This window comes from Platalea leucorodia, assembly GCF_965183815.1.
Source record: "Platalea leucorodia genome assembly, chromosome: 7".
Taxonomy (NCBI): Eukaryota; Metazoa; Chordata; class Aves; order Pelecaniformes; family Threskiornithidae; genus Platalea; species Platalea leucorodia.
Window position 1 is genome coordinate 36,924,407 of NC_138829.1, and position 21,509 is coordinate 36,945,915.

General features: G+C 34.0%; 1 protein-coding gene across 1 annotated transcript in view; it reads left to right on the forward strand.

Annotated features, from left to right (window-relative positions):
• The window catches only part of RYR3 (ryanodine receptor 3), a gene marked incomplete at its 5' end in the record, with an annotated part of 249,795 nt that overhangs the window by 209,561 nt on the left and 18,725 nt on the right, over positions 1 to 21,509 (forward strand). The window contains 17 exons of the mRNA XM_082318667.1: positions 764 to 876; positions 4,787 to 4,883; positions 6,461 to 6,570; positions 7,423 to 7,474; positions 8,164 to 8,217; positions 8,495 to 8,594; positions 8,839 to 8,918; positions 9,184 to 9,260; positions 10,895 to 10,968; positions 11,208 to 11,225; positions 11,715 to 11,795; positions 12,211 to 12,299; positions 12,707 to 12,835; positions 13,208 to 13,312; positions 14,456 to 14,537; positions 14,854 to 16,178; positions 19,615 to 19,673. Of these exons, the coding sequence (XP_082174793.1) occupies positions 764 to 876; positions 4,787 to 4,883; positions 6,461 to 6,570; positions 7,423 to 7,474; positions 8,164 to 8,217; positions 8,495 to 8,594; positions 8,839 to 8,918; positions 9,184 to 9,260; positions 10,895 to 10,968; positions 11,208 to 11,225; positions 11,715 to 11,795; positions 12,211 to 12,299; positions 12,707 to 12,835; positions 13,208 to 13,312; positions 14,456 to 14,537; positions 14,854 to 16,178; positions 19,615 to 19,673 (2,645 nt within the window). The remainder of the gene's footprint in view (positions 1 to 763; positions 877 to 4,786; positions 4,884 to 6,460; positions 6,571 to 7,422; positions 7,475 to 8,163; positions 8,218 to 8,494; positions 8,595 to 8,838; positions 8,919 to 9,183; positions 9,261 to 10,894; positions 10,969 to 11,207; positions 11,226 to 11,714; positions 11,796 to 12,210; positions 12,300 to 12,706; positions 12,836 to 13,207; positions 13,313 to 14,455; positions 14,538 to 14,853; positions 16,179 to 19,614; positions 19,674 to 21,509) is intronic.

Here is a 21,509-nt window from a genome sequence, read left to right on the forward strand (position 1 = left end):
TTTCCAGATAAAAATTATTTTTGCAGATGCGTGAATGCGCACACACACACAGGGACGTATATATATGCAATGTTTTTAATGTAAGCTGTTAAAGTGCCTCAATTTAGCTTCAGGGAAAACTCAGAATGTATTTGCCTCTGCAGAACTTTGTGAACAGTTGCAAGAAATATAGTATACAAATCATCACCATTCAGTAGCTGAAAACTGTAATTTTAGGAAGAGATGTTTGCATCGTGCAAACGTGCATGTATTTTTAATATACTGGTTTTAGCCCGTCTCCTATTTCTGCACCTGAGGATGCTGTAGCAACTTTTGAATTGGTTGCCTGTTCATTCAAATTATATGATTTGAATACAAAAAGGCATTTCTACTCTCCCCACCTGAAGTTAATCCATTTCATTCACAAGTGATATGGCACAGAAATTTGTTCATGTGAACAACTGAATATGCATAGTTAGCAACAGACAAAATAACCATTTTGGGATTCTACCAAAGAGTCCCACACATTAGATACTCTGGCATCTTGAGCTTTTCTGTATAAACTGAGAGGTACTATATAAGGGCCCCAGTATTTTTCCTTACTAATTTAAAAACAAAAAACAAAATAAAGCCCCGCCAGAACTTTTTTTTTTTTTTTCAGATGTTGGGGAGTGTTTGTAACATTTTCTAATTTGATAATTACATTAACCACTAGCTAAAAAGAAAATTTTGAATAAAAGTTGAAGAGTTTCCATTGTATGTACTAGAAGGTATTTTCCCATAGGTTGAACAACCACTGAGATCAAAGAAAGCTGTTTGGCATAAACTCCTGTCAAAACAACGCAAAAGGGCTGTTGTTGCATGTTTCAGAATGGCACCATTATACAACCTGCCAAGGTAAATGGCTTAAAGGTTTATTTTTTTGTAACTTCTGTTTACATTTCTGAGTGCAAATATTGCTTGTGTGTATACCTACAAGTTTGTTGATTGTTAGGCCTATGTAATTTTGTTTAAGAGACAAAAGAGTTGGTTAGTTATCAGCTAATTCCTCACAGTAGCAATATACGTGTCTCATGACAAATAACCAGAGGGGGAAAAGACCATAGGAATTACATTGCTTCAAAACCAATATGCTTCATTTTTGTCAGCTGTTATTCTGTATAGTTACTCAAGTTATCTGTGAAAATTGTTAAAATGTTGCTGTTTCTGTCCCCTTTTTGCCTCTGATTGGTTGCTCTTTATTCTCCTGTGTTTGTATTCTTTTCTCTTTTTTTAACTTTGTGTGGCTGTTCCTCTCCTATTGCATGAATGCTTCATGCTCTTTAGCCTGTCTGAGGCAATCCTTAGCTACTACATCAGAATGTTACATGCATTAAGGCGGCTATTGGGGCAGAGCAGTACAGAATGATGTTTTGGACTTGTGTGTTGTTCTGCTGCTTATTCCAGTTGAATGTAGATACCACAAAGTCCCAGATAAAGTACATCCTGTGCCTGGATCCATCTACTGCTTTAAACAGAATATTAAGACCATTGGGGTCATTTCCTTTACCCTGTTCCTTCTCAACAAATCTGCTTTTTGTTCAGATACAGCCTAAGCACGTCTTTGATTAAGTTTGCTTCTCGCCTTCTTCTGCACTTTTTCACCTTTCACATTTAATATTTTTGTTCAAAGATTGTTTGCAAAGTATTTAACAGAAGAGTTGCATTGCATTTTTAAATGCCTTTATTAAAGCCAATCTACATGCTTGATGTCAGCTAAAGGTCTGTAGCTGTGCCACTAACATACTGGAAGAATATTAGGTTTACACAAGACAAATAAAAAGCCAGTTATACTGTAAAAAGCACCCATCCTTCCTTTGCAAAAAGTAGAGTATAATAACTTCTCTAAGTTGTCACACTACCACCAGGCAATCTTTAAAGAAAGGTTTAAGTACAACATAAGAACAAACTGGCTAGTGTCAACCATTTAATCTTCAAGAATTGTGTTTGGATAAACAAGACGAAGTGATATGAAGAGCACCCATTTCAGTATAACATTTTTGGGAGCGCTTTTTTTTTTTTTTTTTTACAACCATATTCTTGATTTATAAATTCTTAAAATGTTTGGAATATATATGAGCACCCAAATGATAAAAATGGTTCATCTTATTTTTGCCTTTAAAAAAAACACTTTTATTAATTATTTTTGAGGTTGATGGAACACTTGCCAGGGGCCAAAATGGGTATTTTCATTTTCAAGAAAGTATGGAGTAATACCCATTGAAGTAGAACATTTACATTATCTGTAATTTTCATTAAAATCTTTTCTGTGTTAAAAAGATTGAGGTTGGTTCTTCTCAAACTTTATGGTAGATTTTGTGGTGGAGTTTACTCCTAATTTAAATATGAATGTGAGGCAAGTCTGCCCAGTTATTTTCTCTTGTAGATTCTAAAAATGAACTGCCATAAAGCTATTTTAGCCAATTAATTGTGGTGTCTGCACTTCCAAACAGGCAAGAGTGAAAAAACACTTTGGACTTAGAATCATAAAATCAGAGAATGGTTTGAGTTGGAGGGACCCTTAAAGGACATCTAGTCCAACTCCCCTGCAATGAGCAGGGACTTCTAGGTGTATTGATAAGTGCAGAACAAAGTTTTAAAATTCATTAGTTTATAGACACACATTTTTCCTAGAAAAATCATAGGATTCTGACAGGAAAATAAGGCTATCACACTATTATACAACTATAACTATCTCCATCATTTAAATTGATTGTGTTGGTAAGACATCTCTGAACCCTAGGGAGATTATTTCAAGTGGGGTATGATTAATTCTAGGAGCCTTGTAAATCCCTTTGTACCAGAGTTCCAAATGCAGCTCTCCTTATCTTGTATATTTCCTCATTTTAGTTGCAGCTTTATATTAGGAGTGTTAGCTCTAAATTTGATGCTGGAATCAATTACTTTAAAGGGCAGTAAGTAAACGTTATGGTGGTACTCTTTCATTTATTCTAGAAAAGAGTGATACCTTCAGTGAATAATGAGCTCTTTCTTTTGAAATTTTCCTGGAGATTTCACTGGCTTTCAACATAATTTAATGTCAATCTCATATTTTAATCTAATTTTCTTCAAAATACGTTCTTATATGTATCAGTTTTTAGGAATTCCAGTAAGATATTTCAGAAATGGAAATGTCTGTTGATGTGCAGGTGTGTGTTAAATCATAGAAAAATTACTTTAACTTCTACCATAAATATTACAAGTACTCCCGTTTTTGAGAAGTGCCTGGAGATACAAAAGAAATAGTTGTATTTTAAAATATTTTTATTTTTCAAAGAAAAAACCATCAGTTAAGTTAGGAAATACTAATTCTTCATGTTCTGTGTTTAATGAATGTACATGGCTTTGAAAAAGCGTCTTATGTGATAAATGTTTTTTCTGAGATGTGTGTATTTGTGTTTGATGTTTTAAGGAAATTAATTTGTAAAAAAATTTGTCTTATTGTCTGTCATCTGTATATGCACATAGATACAGCAAAGTTGTACATGGCATTTTTTCATACACAGTTTACGAATACATTCTTTCTGACTACTTTATTGAATTTAACTTGTGTCTTTCTTCAATGAAAACCTATATGCTTTTCTTCAGACACAAAATTAGCAATTTCTTCCTGAGCACCTTTCAACGTGTTTGGCTGGAAAAAGTACATGAAAAAACTCAGTATGACAGGCTTATACTCAAGTTAACGGTAATGTAACTTGTGGAGAGCCTCTTCCTTATGCACACACTTATTCCTTCCCAGCCATGATTTGATGTTATCATAAAACATGAATTTGTACAATTTTCAGAGGGCATTCTGATTGGTCAGTTTTTGAAATTTGATAATAAAATGGCACCAGTGCCAGCAGGAGAGCCTGGAAAGTTGGCTCAATAGCTATTCCATTATTAAATAATAATTCATGTTCACAGCGTATTTAAACAAGTCATAGTACATACAGGCAATTTGTATAGCTTTTGTTAGGGGTGCAGGATAAAAGTAAATGAAAAGGCTGTGAGGAACAACCTTTGTAACCTCATGGAGTGCACCTCAAAATTTTCCCCCAAATATAATGTAAAGATGGAATGGTTTGTCCATTATTATGTGTAGTCTTATTGCCATGAGCTGTATTTTCTGTGGAAAGTGAAATTAATGAGTACTGTATAGTAGTAATTAATATGCCTAAGAGTTTTCTAAAATTGATCATTTTCTAGAGCAGGTTTTATATATTTCTAATCCAGCTTCTTTGAGGACACATTAATACTGCCTTGATTTGGAACTAAAAGAAAAGAAGCTGAGGTTAGGCTTCTCTATGGGGAAGAAGGCAATGATTGTCTTCAGATAACATGCTGGAAAGCACTTGATAATTATTTTGGTGTTGATGGCCAACTTCTGCTGTCTCAATGTCTCAATCTAGTAAATTAGATTTACATCTCATGGGGTAAATCCCACCCACCCATTCTTAGTCTGTTCAAGTGTGTATTTTTCCTATGCTTGCATTAAGGTTCCAGTCCTGCAGTTTTGCGTATAATATATATTAGCACTCCCAAAGCCTTCAGAACAAAAAGTGTATACATAGGTGTATACATATGTGTATAAAAAAAATAGTAAGAATGTTCAAAAGGACATGCAGGTTTGTCACTGAATGTTAGTTATGTTTTGCATTTTGTTTCACTGACCAATCAGAGGATCAGAATTGTACAAATACGTATCCTTACTAATCATTAACCACCTGAGCTGTTATACTATGTTCCGTTACCCCTCTTGATCTCACTTTCACAACCCCCCCAGGCACCGTTCTATTAACCTCTTCCTCCATGGCTATCAGAACTATTGGATAGAAACAGAGGAATATTCATTTGAGGAGAAACTAGTTCAGGATTTGGCTGTAAGTACTGACGTAATTGGGCATATTTTTCAGTGCCCACTTTAGTGTCTATTTTATGTATCTATTATAACCTATACTTAATTTTTGTGTACTGTATGCATATGCATAAACTTATAAAATATTAATCCTTATGCTTCAGGGCATAAGGTAATTTTCTGCTGTGGTCGAAAAGACATTCGTCCTGTGATGGACACTGAAGTGCATTAAGGTGGTTTATGCCTTCAGATGAACTACGTGATACTCATTCTTGGGAAGAGAAATGGATTAGATGAACTGTCAGACTATTTTTGTCATTATGGTAATTCCTATGTTCCTATATTTTATCTACTGGTTTTTAAAAGCTTGACACAATTGATCCTTTTCCCCTTTTTAAAATTTTTGTTGATGCATAATATTTAATTTTAACATTTTCAGCTTTGATACAAATTAATTTTGCTGTTTTCTTGTTGATACATCATAAGGAGAAGTAAATATATGCAGCCATATTCAGCAAAAATTTGGTTTACATGTGTACTTGATAAAAGTGATTGGTAAACTTCAGCATTTTGTTACTGAATATTGATTCAGAAAGCCTACTGCTTTTTCTCTTCCCTCTCTATAGTTAGTTTGTCTAAAATACTTCCAAGGGGCCTATCTCCATAGTATGTAAACACCATGAAAATGAATATATAGCTTCATGGATCACATGAAGATGTATCAGGAGATGCTTCAGTGTTAACAAAAGCAGTCATGTTGTGATTTTAAAGACCCACTGGTATAGAAGGTTGTATGATTTTTCAAAATTACAGCTAATATATTCTTCCCGTACTCTGGTCAATTATATGATCATAGTCTTTGTTTGACTTCGTTGTGTCTTTCTAAAGGAAGGAATGAGGCCATTAATCAAAGCAGTGATTACAATTCTTTCAGATTTACTAGAGAAGTAAATTGAACTTCTGTAATTACAATGATTACTATAATTACAATAATTTTACAATAGTTACAAACCCTAGAAAGGGGGTGATAATACAAGTAAGGTAAAGGTGATACCTGCTCTTTTGCCAGTGCTGGCTACGTTACATTTCAAACTGCCAAAAAAAGTTTGAAGTTAACAATAAGAGCAGTCCTTACATTTGTTGAATCAAGGTTACCTAGAAATGATATATGAAAGTATTGTAGCAAACAGTAGTCCAAATAGGAAATATCTGATGATATTATTAAAAATAGTTCTGATTACCAGTAATTCTCCTGCTAAATAATTGAGCTGGGACTTTCTTTTAATTCTGTTCCACTGGAAATACATAATTTCTGCTGAATAAGGCTTCCCTAAGATTTTCACTGTCTCATTCTCGGTACTTTGCAAATGAGAAACTTCTAATGTTACTATCAAATATGAATAACAATCAGATACTCTTAACTCCTTCTGAGGCACATAATATTGCAGGTTATGCTGTAAGCTGCCGAATAAGATGTATACTGGAAGTTAATACAAATTGGACAGAATAAAATTACTGAGATCCTTTCCTAAGCTTAATTACTCAATTTTTTTCTTACTCATGAAGCTTAATTTGTATATTCTGATATAAATCTTGAGACAGACGCCTCCAAAAAAAGATGAAGAAGAAGAGGAAGAGACTGAGAAAAAACAGCCTGATCCACTTCATCAGATTATCCTCTATTTTAGTCGCAGTGCTCTCACAGAGAGAAGGTAAAAAGAGCTATGTTGAAAAGCACATTGAGTAAAAGCACACAGTAATTGAATTTCTAATAATATGACAGAATTGATTTAACACAACTGCAGTTCATCATTGAGCATGGTGAATACTTTCTTGCTTCTCAGTTTCATTAGTGTTTTCATGTATTTAAATTCAGTATAACCTTTATATTGAGACAAATGTTGACTATTTTTGACATTTTAAAAGCTTGGTAAATACCTAATACAGAAATAACCGAGCATGAATTCTCATAGAAACATAAAGTCTACAGGAACTGCTGGTTCATTCAGAGTACCCTCCCCTGGTGTCTGCTGGTAATAGATGTGTATTCTTGTTGTTGGTATTCGTTGAATTTTATTCAGTATGTCAGAAGAGGTTTCACTGATGATTAGCATGAATCTCAGTGCCAGTTTCTGTTTTGAATTTAGACTGTTAATTAGAATATGTATTTCATACGAGTAGAGTACTCCAGTGCTTCATATACTTTTTCTGTATGACTAACGTAATATTGCCATCTGACAGTTATAATTATTCTAACTTTTATCTCCATAATACTTTTCTGCACCTGCAACAGCCAGTCATCCTTACTTATCCAACATGACTAAGTTGGATGTCCAAATATTCCTCTAAATTGTTTTTAATTAAAAAGTTACAGAGACTTGGTTTGAGATAAGAAAATAGATTTATAATATGATTTTCAAGTGTAATAGCATTTCAAGTAGACATGTGTATCTACTTTAATAAAATACCCTTGAATAAAAATGGTATTTAAATATTAGTGGGGGTATGACATCTTTTTATTACTACATCCTAAAATAAATTTAAATATTTTTTACTCTTTATAGCAAACTAGATGATGATCCTTTATATATTGCCTATTCCGCCATGATGGCAAAGGTAAATATATCATTTCAAGCTCCATCCCTCACTCCACTAGGGTCCTTTCCTTCAATTTTTGATGCTTTTTAAACCTTTTCTTTCTGTTTCTTGCGTGGACTGCTTGGTACTAGTAATTTCTATATTTTTAATGAAGCAAATGCTGTTCAGACTTATATATATATAATCAGAAATTTCCAACATTAAAATATTATTATAAACTTCCAGTATGTGCAATCCTGTTGATATCACTTGGCACAGGATTAACTCATGAGCAGTCTTAACATGTTAGTTATCTTTATTCTTGGGTAATTATTCTGGAGTTAATATTTGATGTCTGTCAAAAATGAGTTGACAATCAGTTCTTGCAACATATTGATTACAGCTGACACATGTGAGGATAGTTTGACTGTGAAGTTAAATATTATGGATATAAATAGAGAAATGACACAAGAACACATAGCCTGCAGTTACAGGGTGTATATGTAGTTGGATGAATACCCTAAAGTCTCATACATTAGGGAATATCAGCTTCTTAGTGTGGATGAGCACAAGTAGTTACGATTACAGGGATTTTAAATCTTCTTAATGCCTTTAATTATTGCTTGAGAAAATTTCTTTGGTCATTTTTGTAGAAATACTATAGAAAAAATAGCCGTTATGTTCCATAATAAGCAAAATCTTGTGATTTCTGTTTCTAACATAAAAAGAGCTGTCAGGAAGAAGAAGAGGAGGAAGAAGAAGAAAAAGAAAAGACGTTTGAGGTGAGAGTTTAAATAACATTTCTTTCTCATTGCCTAATGTGCAAGTATTTTAAATATGTCTACTAGAACAAATGCAAGAATAACACAGTGTGTATTGAGCTGTTTTACTATATTATTCATATAAAAAAAAAGACCGTGTGTTCTGAAGTTTTGGAATCAAACAACCCGTGAATTGTAGAGGCAGATGGCCTTCAACAACTTCAGTTTTCTCATCTTCCTATTTTTCCTGAATCAGTTCCAGTCTGTATTCTGTTCTCATTTTTGTTCCCAAACCCAGGAGAAAGAAATGGAAAAACAGAGAACTCTCTATCAGCAAGCTCGCTTACATGATCGTGGAGCTGCTGAGATGGTCCTTCAGATGATTAGTGCAAGCAAAGGTAATGTTCTGTGAAGTATTAAAAATATGCATGATATACATATCATAGGTATAATGCTATACATATATATGGTGTATTATGTCATTATAGCTATGATATGTGTATCATATACAACTTATGTATGGTATATAATGAGGTAAAATAAATGTCAATTACAACTACACTAGGTAAAATTTCCAGGCTGCTTTTCTGATTGAATAGTTCATAATTGCAAGTTTTAATGACCGTACCCTTGTTTTGACAGGTCATACAGGACCCATGGTTGTTGAAACACTAAAACTTGGTATTGCTATTCTAAATGGTGGGAATACCATAGTTCAACAGGTAATGCTTTTCTAACTACTGTGAGTCTTGCTTATATAAAGGAGGCAAGTAATTTTGAGAATATTAGTGTTCTGTCGAGTTTTTATTTTGGTGCATTTAATTTTAAGCTAATCAATGAAGAAATATCAGTGTATTTTTGGTATAATAACAATGATATTATTGCTTGCCAGTGATTTGCATTTTGAATGGTAATTCAGGAAGTTGTTAATTCATGTAATTTTAATATAATGTTTGGTTTTTTCCCCCCAAAACATATACCCTCTAGAAAATGCTAGACTACCTGAAGGAGAAAAAGGATGCTGGATTTTTTCAAAGTCTCTCTGGCTTGATGCAGTCCTGCAGGTAAAAGCATAAATCATATTATTACAGTTTCGTCTTTATTCAGGTTGGTGGCTTATTGCTCAGTGCAGGTGGATTTGTTAGATTTAAATTACAGCAGTCACAGACTGTAGAACTCTTGTGGGAAATTTTTGGGAATCAGAGGAATAGTATGTTAATCTTTTAGAGTATTCTTCCAAAGGGGAAAATAAAGCAAAGACTGTGTATGCCTTTGAGGGCTTAGTTTGGAGAGGCAGAAAAGTAAAATGTAATGGCTCCTTTACGGGTCCTAGAACCCTCAAGTTTTCTGTCTGAGTGGTTCTAAGGATGGAGAAAAGCCATCACTGAAGGAGAGACAGGCCAGTGAAGCTTTACTAAGCTTTCAGTTTCTGCACATCTCTGATGAGTTACATAATCTCTGTCTCTTCATCTGACTCCTCTGCATGTGCATCAGGTTTGTTAGAGATGGCATGTGGCCAGTGAGACTATAGTAGTCCATTCCCTTGATAAACCAGAAGTTCAAATTAGTTAAGGTAAAGGACTCCCATAAAGAGGATGGAAAACTGTTGGTGTTTCTGATTACTCTTACAGTAGACAATCTCCTTTTCTCAGCCTTTTAAAGCAACAGAAGGGTTCTGAAAGAGTAGACTGGGAATTAGTAGTGGAGAAGCTGTATGAAGACAGGAAAAAATGTGGAAAGAATGGCGACCTGCACTGCAGAAATTATTGCTGAGTAGTTGCAGCCTAATTAAATAAGATATATCATGTAATTTTTTCCATTTATGTAGAACAATTCAGCAAGGACTTGCTCAAACAGGACCTGCAGTGATGGTATTACCAGTTGTGTATGTGTATTGTTCAGGCCTTCATTAAAAACGTTTTGATGGAATGACTTCAACACTGACAAGAACATGATGCTTTAAAAGTGCTTTTGATTTTAATGATGTCACTAGATGGGAGAATATGTGACTGCATTGCTGTTTAACTGAAAAAAATCAGATAATCGTAGAATTATATTTGGACTGTTTGAATGAAAATATTCTGACTGGATGGTGAGAAGAATCATCATCTGCTATTCCACATGCTGTGCTATGCCAAGGTAGCAAAAGAAAATTCAGATATCCGTGTATTTTGACCTTGGAAGATATGGAATCTCTGATTTCGTATATGTCTTCTGAATATGGAATCAGTGTTTCCATACATCTTCTGGATAACATAATAATGCATAATATATACAGTAACAGTGTAATAGAAATAATATTGATAACTTAGTGGAAAACAGTGTGACTGAGAAATAACGGTAGTAATATCCTTTTGGCAGGCAGGTTTAAGTCAGTATAAAGAGTACTATTTCAGGTTCCTTTTTCACTTTTCATTTATACATGAAACCATGAATGATGTTACTGGAAGTGAAGTTAGGTAAGTGGTGAGACCTGACCTGAGACTCATTTCTTTTCAGAAATGGACACTGGACCCTTATTTTCATCCCAAGCTTTTTTATTTAATATTCATATTAAATAAAATATGAGGCAATGCATGTCATAGTGGGTCAAGACTAGCAGTTGAAGGCCTCCAGAGATTTCCTAGAAGAAAATAATTTTCCATTGTGTACTATAGTACTTTTTCCTGTTTGTTTTTTTTTTTTTTTTCAATATAAGTGTTCTTGACTTGAATGCGTTTGAGAGACAAAATAAAGCAGAAGGCCTGGGAATGGTTACTGAAGAAGGAACTCGTAAGTAGAATGAAATTGATTCCAGTAGTGCTTAAAACATTTGTGCTTCCTTCTTCAACTAGAATTGTTATTTACTGTGGCTTGAGGTTTCTGTTGATAAACTTACTAGAAGTAATTCTAGGCTTTGAGTTCTGAATATGCTTTATATTTATAAAATCTTTAGCAATAATTTTTAAGAAAAACATTGTAACTTCCAATATTCTTATCCTGTATTCTTGTTATTTTTCTTTGATTCACAGTCATCGTTCGTGAGCGTGGTATGTTTGGGTTTACAGTTTTCAATACTATTGTTGCAAAAATGTGTTGCAAATACAGAGAGAAATCTTTCATTGCATCTTCCCAGCTACCTTTAGGTTTAGCTTTATGGTCTGCAGCAGGTTGTGTGTTCAGCTTGGATAAACAGTTTGATGCTTATTAAAGAAGTGTCATTCATATTTACGGCATGATTTTAGTTATGACTAACCATTTACTTATTAGATATATATCCTGTTGCTTTCTTTTTTTTTTATTTTTTTTTTTTTTTTTTTTAACCATGGATGCATTGGAGTGCTAAATATTTTGGCTTTGCTTTTTCTGTCTCAGTTTTTCTTTTCATTATTATCAGTCTGGGTTTTTTAAATTGCTTTAATGCTTTTATAATACTGTTTTTATTAGAATTCCAGTTTAAAAGATTGCTGTAAGATTATGTGTTCTGCATATTTAATCATAACAGTAGTCACATAATCATTGTATTTATTATTTTAAAGGTGAAAAAGTGTTGCAGCATGATGAATTTACTCGAGATCTATTTAGATTTTTACAGCTGCTCTGTGAAGGGCATAACAATGGTAAGTGAACTGAATTAATTTTGGGGAATATGCGTGATGAGTCTGCTCTTAAATAGAGTTGAATAGAACTGATTCTAATGGGTTTTTTCCTCTAATTCATTTAGTTTTCTGGGGGGAAACTTGCATGTCAACAATTTGAATTGTGGATTTCAATTTGAATTTTTAAATCTTAATGTAATTTGAGTTTTTATGCCAATTGTTAATAGTAAAGCTGATTGCGAGTCATATGGGTATCAATTCTTCAGTTGTATTTACCTTGTGATCTACTGTAGTTCAATTTGCACCACATAAGCATCTGAACCCAACAAGGTACTTAAAAGAGTGTATTCTCCACATCTCCATGAAAATATGAAAATAACATTGTATTTTTTATTTCTATATATACTAAGTAATCACAATTCACTTCTTATTTCAGATTTTCAAAATTATCTACGTACTCAGATGGGCAACACCACAACAGTGAATATTATCATTAGTACAGTTGACTATCTCTTGCGTCTTCAGGTGAGGAAAAAACAGAGGAATATGGAGTATAACATATTTGCCTTTCCTTCATTTTTATAAATTCAGATTTTACTGGACTAAAATGTGAAAATCCTCTCTTCAGGGATATCTAAAATAAAGAATTCTGGTTTAATTTATTTCATCTCTTCTTTCCTTTTAAAATAGATGACCTTTCAGAATTATGTGTGAAACTAGATGTTTATTAATTTATTTCATTGTTCACTTCTGCAGGGAGCATAGTTAGATAAAAATGCAAAAAAAGTTATTGTCATGAGAAATAGATGGACACAGAAGTACTAAATTTCATCTGCTGCTGATTCACCTTTTGGTGATACAAATGCAGCCAGTAAATACTGCATACAGAATCCAAAACTAGAAAATATAACATTGTTGGGTTTTTTCCTTAGGAATCAATCAGTGACTTCTATTGGTACTATTCAGGAAAGGATGTCATTGATGAATCAGGACAACGTAACTTCTCTAAAGCTTTGGCTGTCACCAAACAAATATTCAATTCCCTTACAGAATATATCCAGGTAAACAAAATGTTTTGCTCAAGGTACTAACAGTGAAGTTCTGTGATTACATGGCCTGACCATGTCCTGTCATAAATTTGTAAATACTTTGACTTTATTTTTCTTAATTTTGATAAAGTTTCATGGAATCACTGGCCCAGTGTAAAGTTAATACTAAAACATGTAAATGGCTGTATATTTAACATGATATGATCTAGTATTTATGCACTAGATACCAAAGAGACCTTGGGAAGCTTTCTCATGTAGTTTCATGGAAGCCTGAAGTTTCTTTTTATTTTTTCAGGGACAAATCTTAGGAAAGCAAATTGGTTTATTTGTTTTGGTTTATTTTACTTTATATAAATAAAAAAGGCATTTTTCTTAATTTTTTAGGGCCCTTGCATAGGTAATCAACAGAGTCTGGCTCATAGCAGGCTGTGGGATGCAGTTGTTGGCTTTCTTCATGTCTTTGCCAATATGCAGATGAAGCTTTCACAGGTATTTCCATTAGTCAAGTAATCCTTCTTTGCATATGTTTATAAATTACAGTCAAGTGAATGTTGAAAGCTGTAAAGCAATTAATGTGCTGATACTCATTGGTTGTGCATGGGCCTATTATCATGTAGAGGTCCAAGACTGAATCTCAGGACTGGCGTTTTCGTATCACTCCTTATAGTGTTAATCATCACTGTGCACTCACCTTTTCTAATATCAAACTCACTGCTTCCAACTCAGTTATACCTTTCTGATAATGAAGGTGGCAATTTGGTCCCTTCCTCCCATGTTGCCAAAACCTGATGATCTGTCAGAGCACAAGCACCATTAAAAGCATGGTTCCCATGCTACAGCTAAGTAGGGCAAGAGGAAAGCTAGGAAAAATTCAAAGAGGGAGGGAATGTGACAGTCAATCAACTTGTCCAGTTAATTCATCACCAGCACTGAGCAGGAGGGCAACAGGCAGTGTTTATTTCGCTGTGCAGGGCATTGTGGAGTCCCACCCCTCTTCACAGTTTCGGGCTTCTATGTTCTTTTGCAGCTTCTGCTTAATGTACCCGTACACTCAAGCCACTAGGCACTGAATGCAACAGTGCAGAGAGTCATTTCCTCACTCTTGTTCAGTGTCTCTGCTACCCTCTGACTTACTCGTAAGATTTCTTCCTACCCTACAGAAGTATATCAGAATTTTGAGGATACTTAACAGTTTTTAGGTCCTTAATGTTAGTCACAAATCCATGTTAGATTTATCATGTTCTGTAGTTTAACAAAACAGTTCTAGTTCTGTTTGAGTGGTAATGCATTATGCCATTAAATACTCCCTGTGAAGTGAGAAAGGATGGATTCTTTCTGAGACGAATATTGCCAGATCTGTGGAGTAGCCAGTTTTGTGAGTTTCTGCTGTCCCTTATCTGCACTTCGGTAATCCTTAATGCTTTATTAAAGCTTATCTTTGTGGTATTAATACCTCTGCTGTAGTAAGTTACCCTCATATTGTGTGACTATCATAATAAAATGACAATGAAATGTTGCTGAAGAATGCGAACTACATTTAGATGACCACCCTGCATACTGCTTTTTTCCAAATGTATTTAGTTTTCCAGATAAATACAAAGAAAAAACAACCTTATACTCCATTTTTTCCAGGACTCTGCTCAGATTGAATTGCTTAAAGAACTGCTAGATCTGCTAAAGGATATGGTAGTGATGCTCTTGTCACTGCTTGAAGGTAGGACCTGATTTTCTTTATGGTCAAATACGATTATGCCAGCTTCATAATGTAAAGTATGATAATTATGTTAATCTTTCTAAACTGTTTTTAATTGCCTTTATGTAATGCCAGGAAAAACCTATTTCATATTTATTTAACAATTATTCTGGAATATACATAGTCATGAAAAAGAGGGCTGCTACAGAAAAGCACTTTGAAAGAAAAATTACAAAGATTTAAGAACATTTTTGTTCTGTTCTCAGCATGAATATGAAATTTATTTATTTAAAATGTAGTGATGCCAAATAACTTCCTGTTTTAACACACTACTTAGGTAACGTTGTGAATGGAACTATTGGAAAACAAATGGTAGACACGCTTGTAGAATCATCTAGCAACGTAGAAATGATTTTGAAGTTCTTTGACATGTTCCTCAAGTTAAAAGATCTGACTAACTCAGATGCTTTCAAAGAGCATGACCCAGATGGTAAAGGCATCATTTCAAAGAAGGAATTCCAGAAATCAATGGAGGCTCAAAAACAATACATACAGTCAGAGATTGAATTCCTGCTGTCCTGTGCAGAAGCTGATGAAAATGATATGTTTAACTATGTTGATTTTGTGGAAAGGTTCCATGAACCAGCCAAAGACATTGGATTTAATGTAGCAGTATTGCTAACAAACCTTTCAGAGCACATGCCTAATGATTCACGCCTTCAGAGCTTACTTGAACCTGCGGAAAGTGTTCTTAATTACTTTGAACCATACCTTGGCCGTATTGAAATAATGGGTGGAGCCAAGAAAATAGAAAGAGTTTACTTTGAAATCAGTGAATCCAGTAGAATGCAGTGGGAGAAGCCACAGGTGAAGGAATCCAAAAGGCAGTTCATATTTGATGTTGTAAATGAAGGTGGAGAGCAAGAAAAAATGGAACTCTTTGTGAATTTCTGTGAAGACACGATCTTTGAAATGCAGTTAGCATCCCAGATCTCTGAAACAGATTCATCTGAGAGGCCTGAGGAAGAGGAAGAGGCCGAGCCTTGTTACGTAGTGGATATTGGAGATGATGAGGAAGAAGAAAAGTCCCTGGAATCTGCTTCAGCTTTTTCAATGGCCTGTGTTGCAGTGAAGAAGAATGTTGCGAACTTTTTTAAAATGATCACTGTGAAGAACCTAAGGAAACAATATAGGAAAGTTAGAAAGATGACAGTAAAAGAGATGGTGAAAGTGTTTTTCTCCTTTTTCTGGATCCTATTTGTAGGGATGTTCCAACTGTTCTTTACTGTAGTGTGGGGAATTTTCCAGATTCTTTGGAGCACTGTATTTGGGGGTGGCCTGGTTGAAGGAGCCAAAAACATTAAAGTTACTAAAATATTAGGGGACATGCCTGACCCAACACAGTTTGGAATCCATGATGATGTTATGGAAGCAGAAAAAGCTGAAGGTGCTGAGCATGGCATCAGAGCTGAACTTGTGCAGTTTGTGAAGGGTGAAAAGGGAGAAACTGACATAATCTCAGACATTTTTGGCATTCATACAAAGAAAGAAGGTGGCTCAAAACATGGTCACGATGCTGGACTTGGAGATATTGCAGAAATCCTTGGTACTGATATCGAGTCATCTTTGGAAAACACAGTTCGTAAGAAAAAAGGATTACAGGTATGTTAAAGAGATTTTGTATTTCTTTCCAGAAAATAATAATAATACAAATATATTACTCAATTTTCTATCAGTAACTGAATTATTTGCCAGTTAACTGATTAATAAATGTTCTCGATGAGAACATACTTTATAATCTGTACTCTTTCAAAAACAAACAGGAGAGTTTACATGGCAAAAAAATTCAGCCCAGTGTGTTTACATTTCACTGAAGTAAATTGTTGTTATTGTTCACTTGGACTTTATTCAAAACAAAAATTGCTAGCAGCCTTCTAGGCAGTTTTTGCTTTAAGTGGTTTACAGTCTTGTTTATTCTGCATGCCCCATTTTTTCACAGTATATTTCAATTACTTTTACAATCTAATTTCTTCATAATAATGCCATATCATTATTGTCTTTCTACATGCTTTACTGATCACATACAATAAAATATCCTTTTTTCTTATTATTTGAAATAATTTTGCCTGAATTTATTGTTACTTTGATGTTTATCATATAAACATTCTTTACTTTTATTCTGTTCTATAAACAATATATTTTGTTCCACTCAGCTGAGCTAAATATAGTTTATAATTCTGTTTAAAAATGGATTGAACTAAATATCAAAACCTAAATGCATTTTTCATATTTGGAAGGCATTATGTTTCACCCTACACTTCAGATCTGTTTCTACTTGTTATTCAAATATATCTTTCCTCTCATCATTAATTCACCTCTTTATGGTGTGCTTTTCCAGATATTTTCAAGATAAACCTCCATTGTACAACTTCTTAGTTCATTATTTCCTCTTCATTTGTATGTTTTTCTCCCAAGATTTGTTTATTGCCTAGATCAAACTATATTTTTCCATTTTTTTTATTTATTTATTAATTCTTTTTTATGTTTATACTTAAAAATTACAGTCTTTTAAAATCCTATCTCATTTAGCATAAATGTAATGTGGTTGGTATTTAAAAATACTATTTTAACTTAAGGATCTTAGCAGGTCTGAGTAAATATTTTAGAATTTTCTTCAACAATGGTTGAAGTAAATATTTTACTTCAGATCTGAGTAAATATTTTACAATTTTCCTTGCTTTACTTTGATTTATACATTTCTCTCAGATTTGTTACTGTTGATAAAAATGCTCAGTAATTTAGGCAGATACTTTGAGTCATTAATGTGAAGTCAACCATGCAATTTATCCAGCTTTTACCTTTAATATGTTATCTAGTGAAACGTACCAAAATAACCTCTACACTAATTCTGTATTACAGAAATTGCTATTCACATTGTGTATATGAATGGCTCAAGTAATCCAGTTAGAGCACTGCATGCAACTATTAAGTAGAGCTCAAAGAAGAAACAGCAATGTAAGAATCAAAAATTCCCTTCAGGAAGTCACTATGTCTTTCTTAAGCATTTACAACAATAAAACTTACACAAATGGATAGAAACAGAAATTCACCTCTATATACTGGAAAAGCAATTGTGTAGTGATAAGGCCAATGACATTACCATAGAGCCAGAGAAACTGCAAAATCATCTTTATATGAAGATTGTTAGGACTTAGTTTTTACTGTGAAGTTCCAAAAGAATCTGTGCTGAGAGCCATGTGGTTTCACAAACAAGAAAAGGAGTAGTGAGCTAACCAAGTTTGCTGATAAATCCAAGTTATTCATAGCAGTAAAATCAAGATCTTACTGCAAATTTGCCTTAAAATAGCAGATGAAAATCAGTGAAGTGATGTAAATGTGAGGAAAAGTTATAATTTTACATGTAAACTGTTGGATTTTGAGTTCATTGTTACTGCTTGGGTATGAAGTCTTGGGAATATAATAGAGTTGTACAGAAGTATCAGTTCAATGAAAATGTCAATCAACACAGATCAAAAAAGCAAACTGAAATGTTGAATTGTTGATAAAGGAACAGAGAGAGGAAAACCCCAGAATATTACTATGCTCCAGTATATGTGTATCTTGAAGACCAGGTTCCCCTGTTTCAAAGAGAATGTGATAAAACTGAAAAGGTTCAGTGAAGATCAAAAAGTTATCAGAACTCAATATGGAAGAAATCTTGTGTATGGAATTAAGTAGGTTAAGTCTCTTCAGCCTGGAAAAGAGACAACTGAGAGAGCATATGATGGAGGGTTGGAGAGGATGGATAGGGATTTATTCATTCTTCTCCCACCCTACCCCTTAGAAGAACTATGCGTCATCAAATGATCTCTGAATTACCCTCCACCAGCTTGAGATCTTAGGGGAGACTCTGTGGAAGAGTTACACATGCTTCCATCACGTGTACTAGATGAGGTTTCTTCCATCACATGTGCTAGATGAGGTTCCACAGATAAGAGGTGAGATAAGCAAGGCAAGATCGATTTAGTAAATTCTTTTGTAAATTCTTTCACTACTTATATGCAAGAGAGAGGCATCCAGGTGAGTAGTGGGGGAAAAGTTTAGATAACTGTATTTATGTATTAACCAGAAATGTAGAGTACACCAATAGACAATTGGTATGTAAGCACTTTGAGAGAATACGGAAGAGGGTAAAGAGTTAAGATAGGTTTTTGCAAAAGTGAATGGTAACAAATTTAGGCACTTTAGATTCCTTTGTGAATCTAGGACTTAGGAGCCTGCATCTCTGATTTCCAGTGGAGCTTAGATACTCAAACTGCGTTTGAAATGAGTCTTGCAACACTGAGCCTAAAGGTGTTTGAAATCCAGGCCGCAGCTTCTTTGCTGCAGTTAGCCATCTGTAAAATTGTATATTGGTTTTTCCTTATCTCAAGGGAATGTTGTAAACACATACTTAGATGGTTGTGAGGTGTGCCAGTAAAGGTTTAATGAACCATCAACCCATTTAAGATAAATAGTTTGAAGAAAACATTACGTAAGTAAAAGTTGTTTAAATATTTGTCTGTTTTCAACTGCATCAGTTGATCTTGACAAAGTAATTGGGTTTTGTAATATCTGATAATTACACAGACCTTTTTCAGATTTTTGATCCTTTCATTCATACATTATTCCTCATTTCGTATTTGAAATGTGGCAAACTGATGCTCATTTTCCACATAATCAGTAACTGCGCTGAGTTTTTATAAGTGATTTTTGTATTGGGGTATGATCTGGATATGGTTACCTTCATCCTCAACTGGTCACATAATCTGTCTGATAACCATGTCTAATTACTTTAAGTTGTTCAATCAACCGGGCTAGTTGCAGTATTGATAACACTATACTGAAAAAGGCTGTCAGAAGAATTTCTGCAGTTTTCACTGTTAAAATCTAGTCTGAGCTGTCTATTTTTAAAAATCTAATACTTTAAAAGTGCAAAGTGGTATAAAAAATATAGTGTGGTAATTGTTTTATTTCTTTCTTAGTAAACAGTAACTAAAGTTAAAAAATTTTATTTGACTGACTGGATCCATGTTGACAGTTAAAATACTTTTTGCAGATATCTGAAATTGCAAAAGAAGCTGAAGCAGAAAGAAAAGCAGAAGCTGAGAAGGCTGAGTAAGTTATTTTTACACAATTCCTGTTTAATTCCTTGCTACTTCCTAATGCTAGATAATTTGGCCAGAGAGAATCCAAGCAATGCTCAGTATTCAAAGCACTTTGTGTACACTTTGTCTCATCAGTATTTTGAAAAGCAGCACAGTCCCCAAGAGGTGGCAAACCATCTCAGTAGGCAACAAAATGGTAATCTGATTATTGTGGCCCTTGACAGTCCTGCATATATAAATCTGTGGCCATTGTCTTTTTAAAAATTCTCATAACTATCTTTAAAAATGAGCACCAGTCTTGAAAAAAACTCTGCAACTTGTCATTACTGCTATGTACACTTTCCTTACTACCCACTGTAATTTTCAGGCAACAATAGTCAATCATTGAAACACAATATTTGATTAATCCAATAATTTTTATTATTGCTGTTTTATCTGTTCTCAAATTGTGAAATTAACAGCAGATACATATGACTGCCTTATAAGCAACTTTTTAAATGCTTACCTTGCTTTAGCTTGCTTACCTTGCTTTTCCCTACTTTTAAGGGGCATGCTGTCTTTCTGGACCTGCAGCCTGATGAATGCCCTTAAAATATTTGTAGACACACACAAAAAATCTCCTAGAGATTCTTACATATTCAAAAGCTATACATCATTTTTTTTCTTTGTTTTCTATTTTGCTTCATGTTTAAAATGTTTACTTCAGCCTCATTTATCTTTCTCCTCATATCTGCCAAAGTTATTTTTTTTCTGTGTGCCATTGGGGTCAGTATTTTAGGACTGGATACACTTCATATAGCTTCTCTGAAAAGTATCTTTTTTTTTCCCTCTGTATATATATGTTTCTATGTGTGTGTGTATGCATACATATAAGTACATATGTATGTCTTACATGGACAAGAATGTGTACACATATACGTATGCTCACACATCTGTGCATTTAAATATTTTTTTTTTTCTGTTATTAAAGTATGCCATCAACACTATCTATGATGGTTCAGTGTATTTTCATTTCTGTTATATCTGTTACCTTTCAGGCTGTGTCTAACATACTTCTTCAATTAAAAATCCTCTTCTTTCATTTTATTGTCACAGAATTATTTTGATACGATTTGTCTCTCTCTTCAATCCCTGCAGGGATGTTAAGCCTGGTATTTTCATTGTTTAGAGCACTTCCGGTAATTAAAAAGTGCACTTAAACTCTTCGATGGTTTTTTTGGTACCATGTGTCCAAAGAACCTGTTGATGAGTGAGTGTTACTCAGTATGAAGACGGTAACTTCAAAATAAACAGTTTCAGAAACTGTTGTTTTATCTAGACCATGTTACAATATACTATTAAGTTGGTTAATATTTATTTGGTCAAATGACCACTTTTAAAAGTTTTGTTAAATCATATCACTGCTGGGCTTTTTTCTTTGTTGACTGGTTTTGGTCTCCTGATTTAGCCACTGGTAGCATATTCACCAGTGCTTCAGTGAAGCAATTTATAAATATCTAGGAATACGCCCAAAATCTCCTGTGCCACTCATACTCTTATTTTAGGCTTTTTCACCTCTTACTTTCTATAAGCATGATCTGTTTCTACCTCTATTGTTTTATTTGACTTATTTTCCCTATTCCATGTTGTCTTCTCTTGTCTGCCATGCTTAATTCTCCTCTCAAGTACTTTCCAGCCTTCAGCTTAAAAATTTGAGTTTAAATGGCTTACATTTCTGAGGCTGCAACAGGGACTTTTTTTGGTAGAAGGCAAACAGATTCTTAGACACCCATCATATGATTCCTACTGCAGTAGTAGTGTGATAAAGTGAGCCACATGCTGCATTTCTTTATCCTCATGCCTAAAA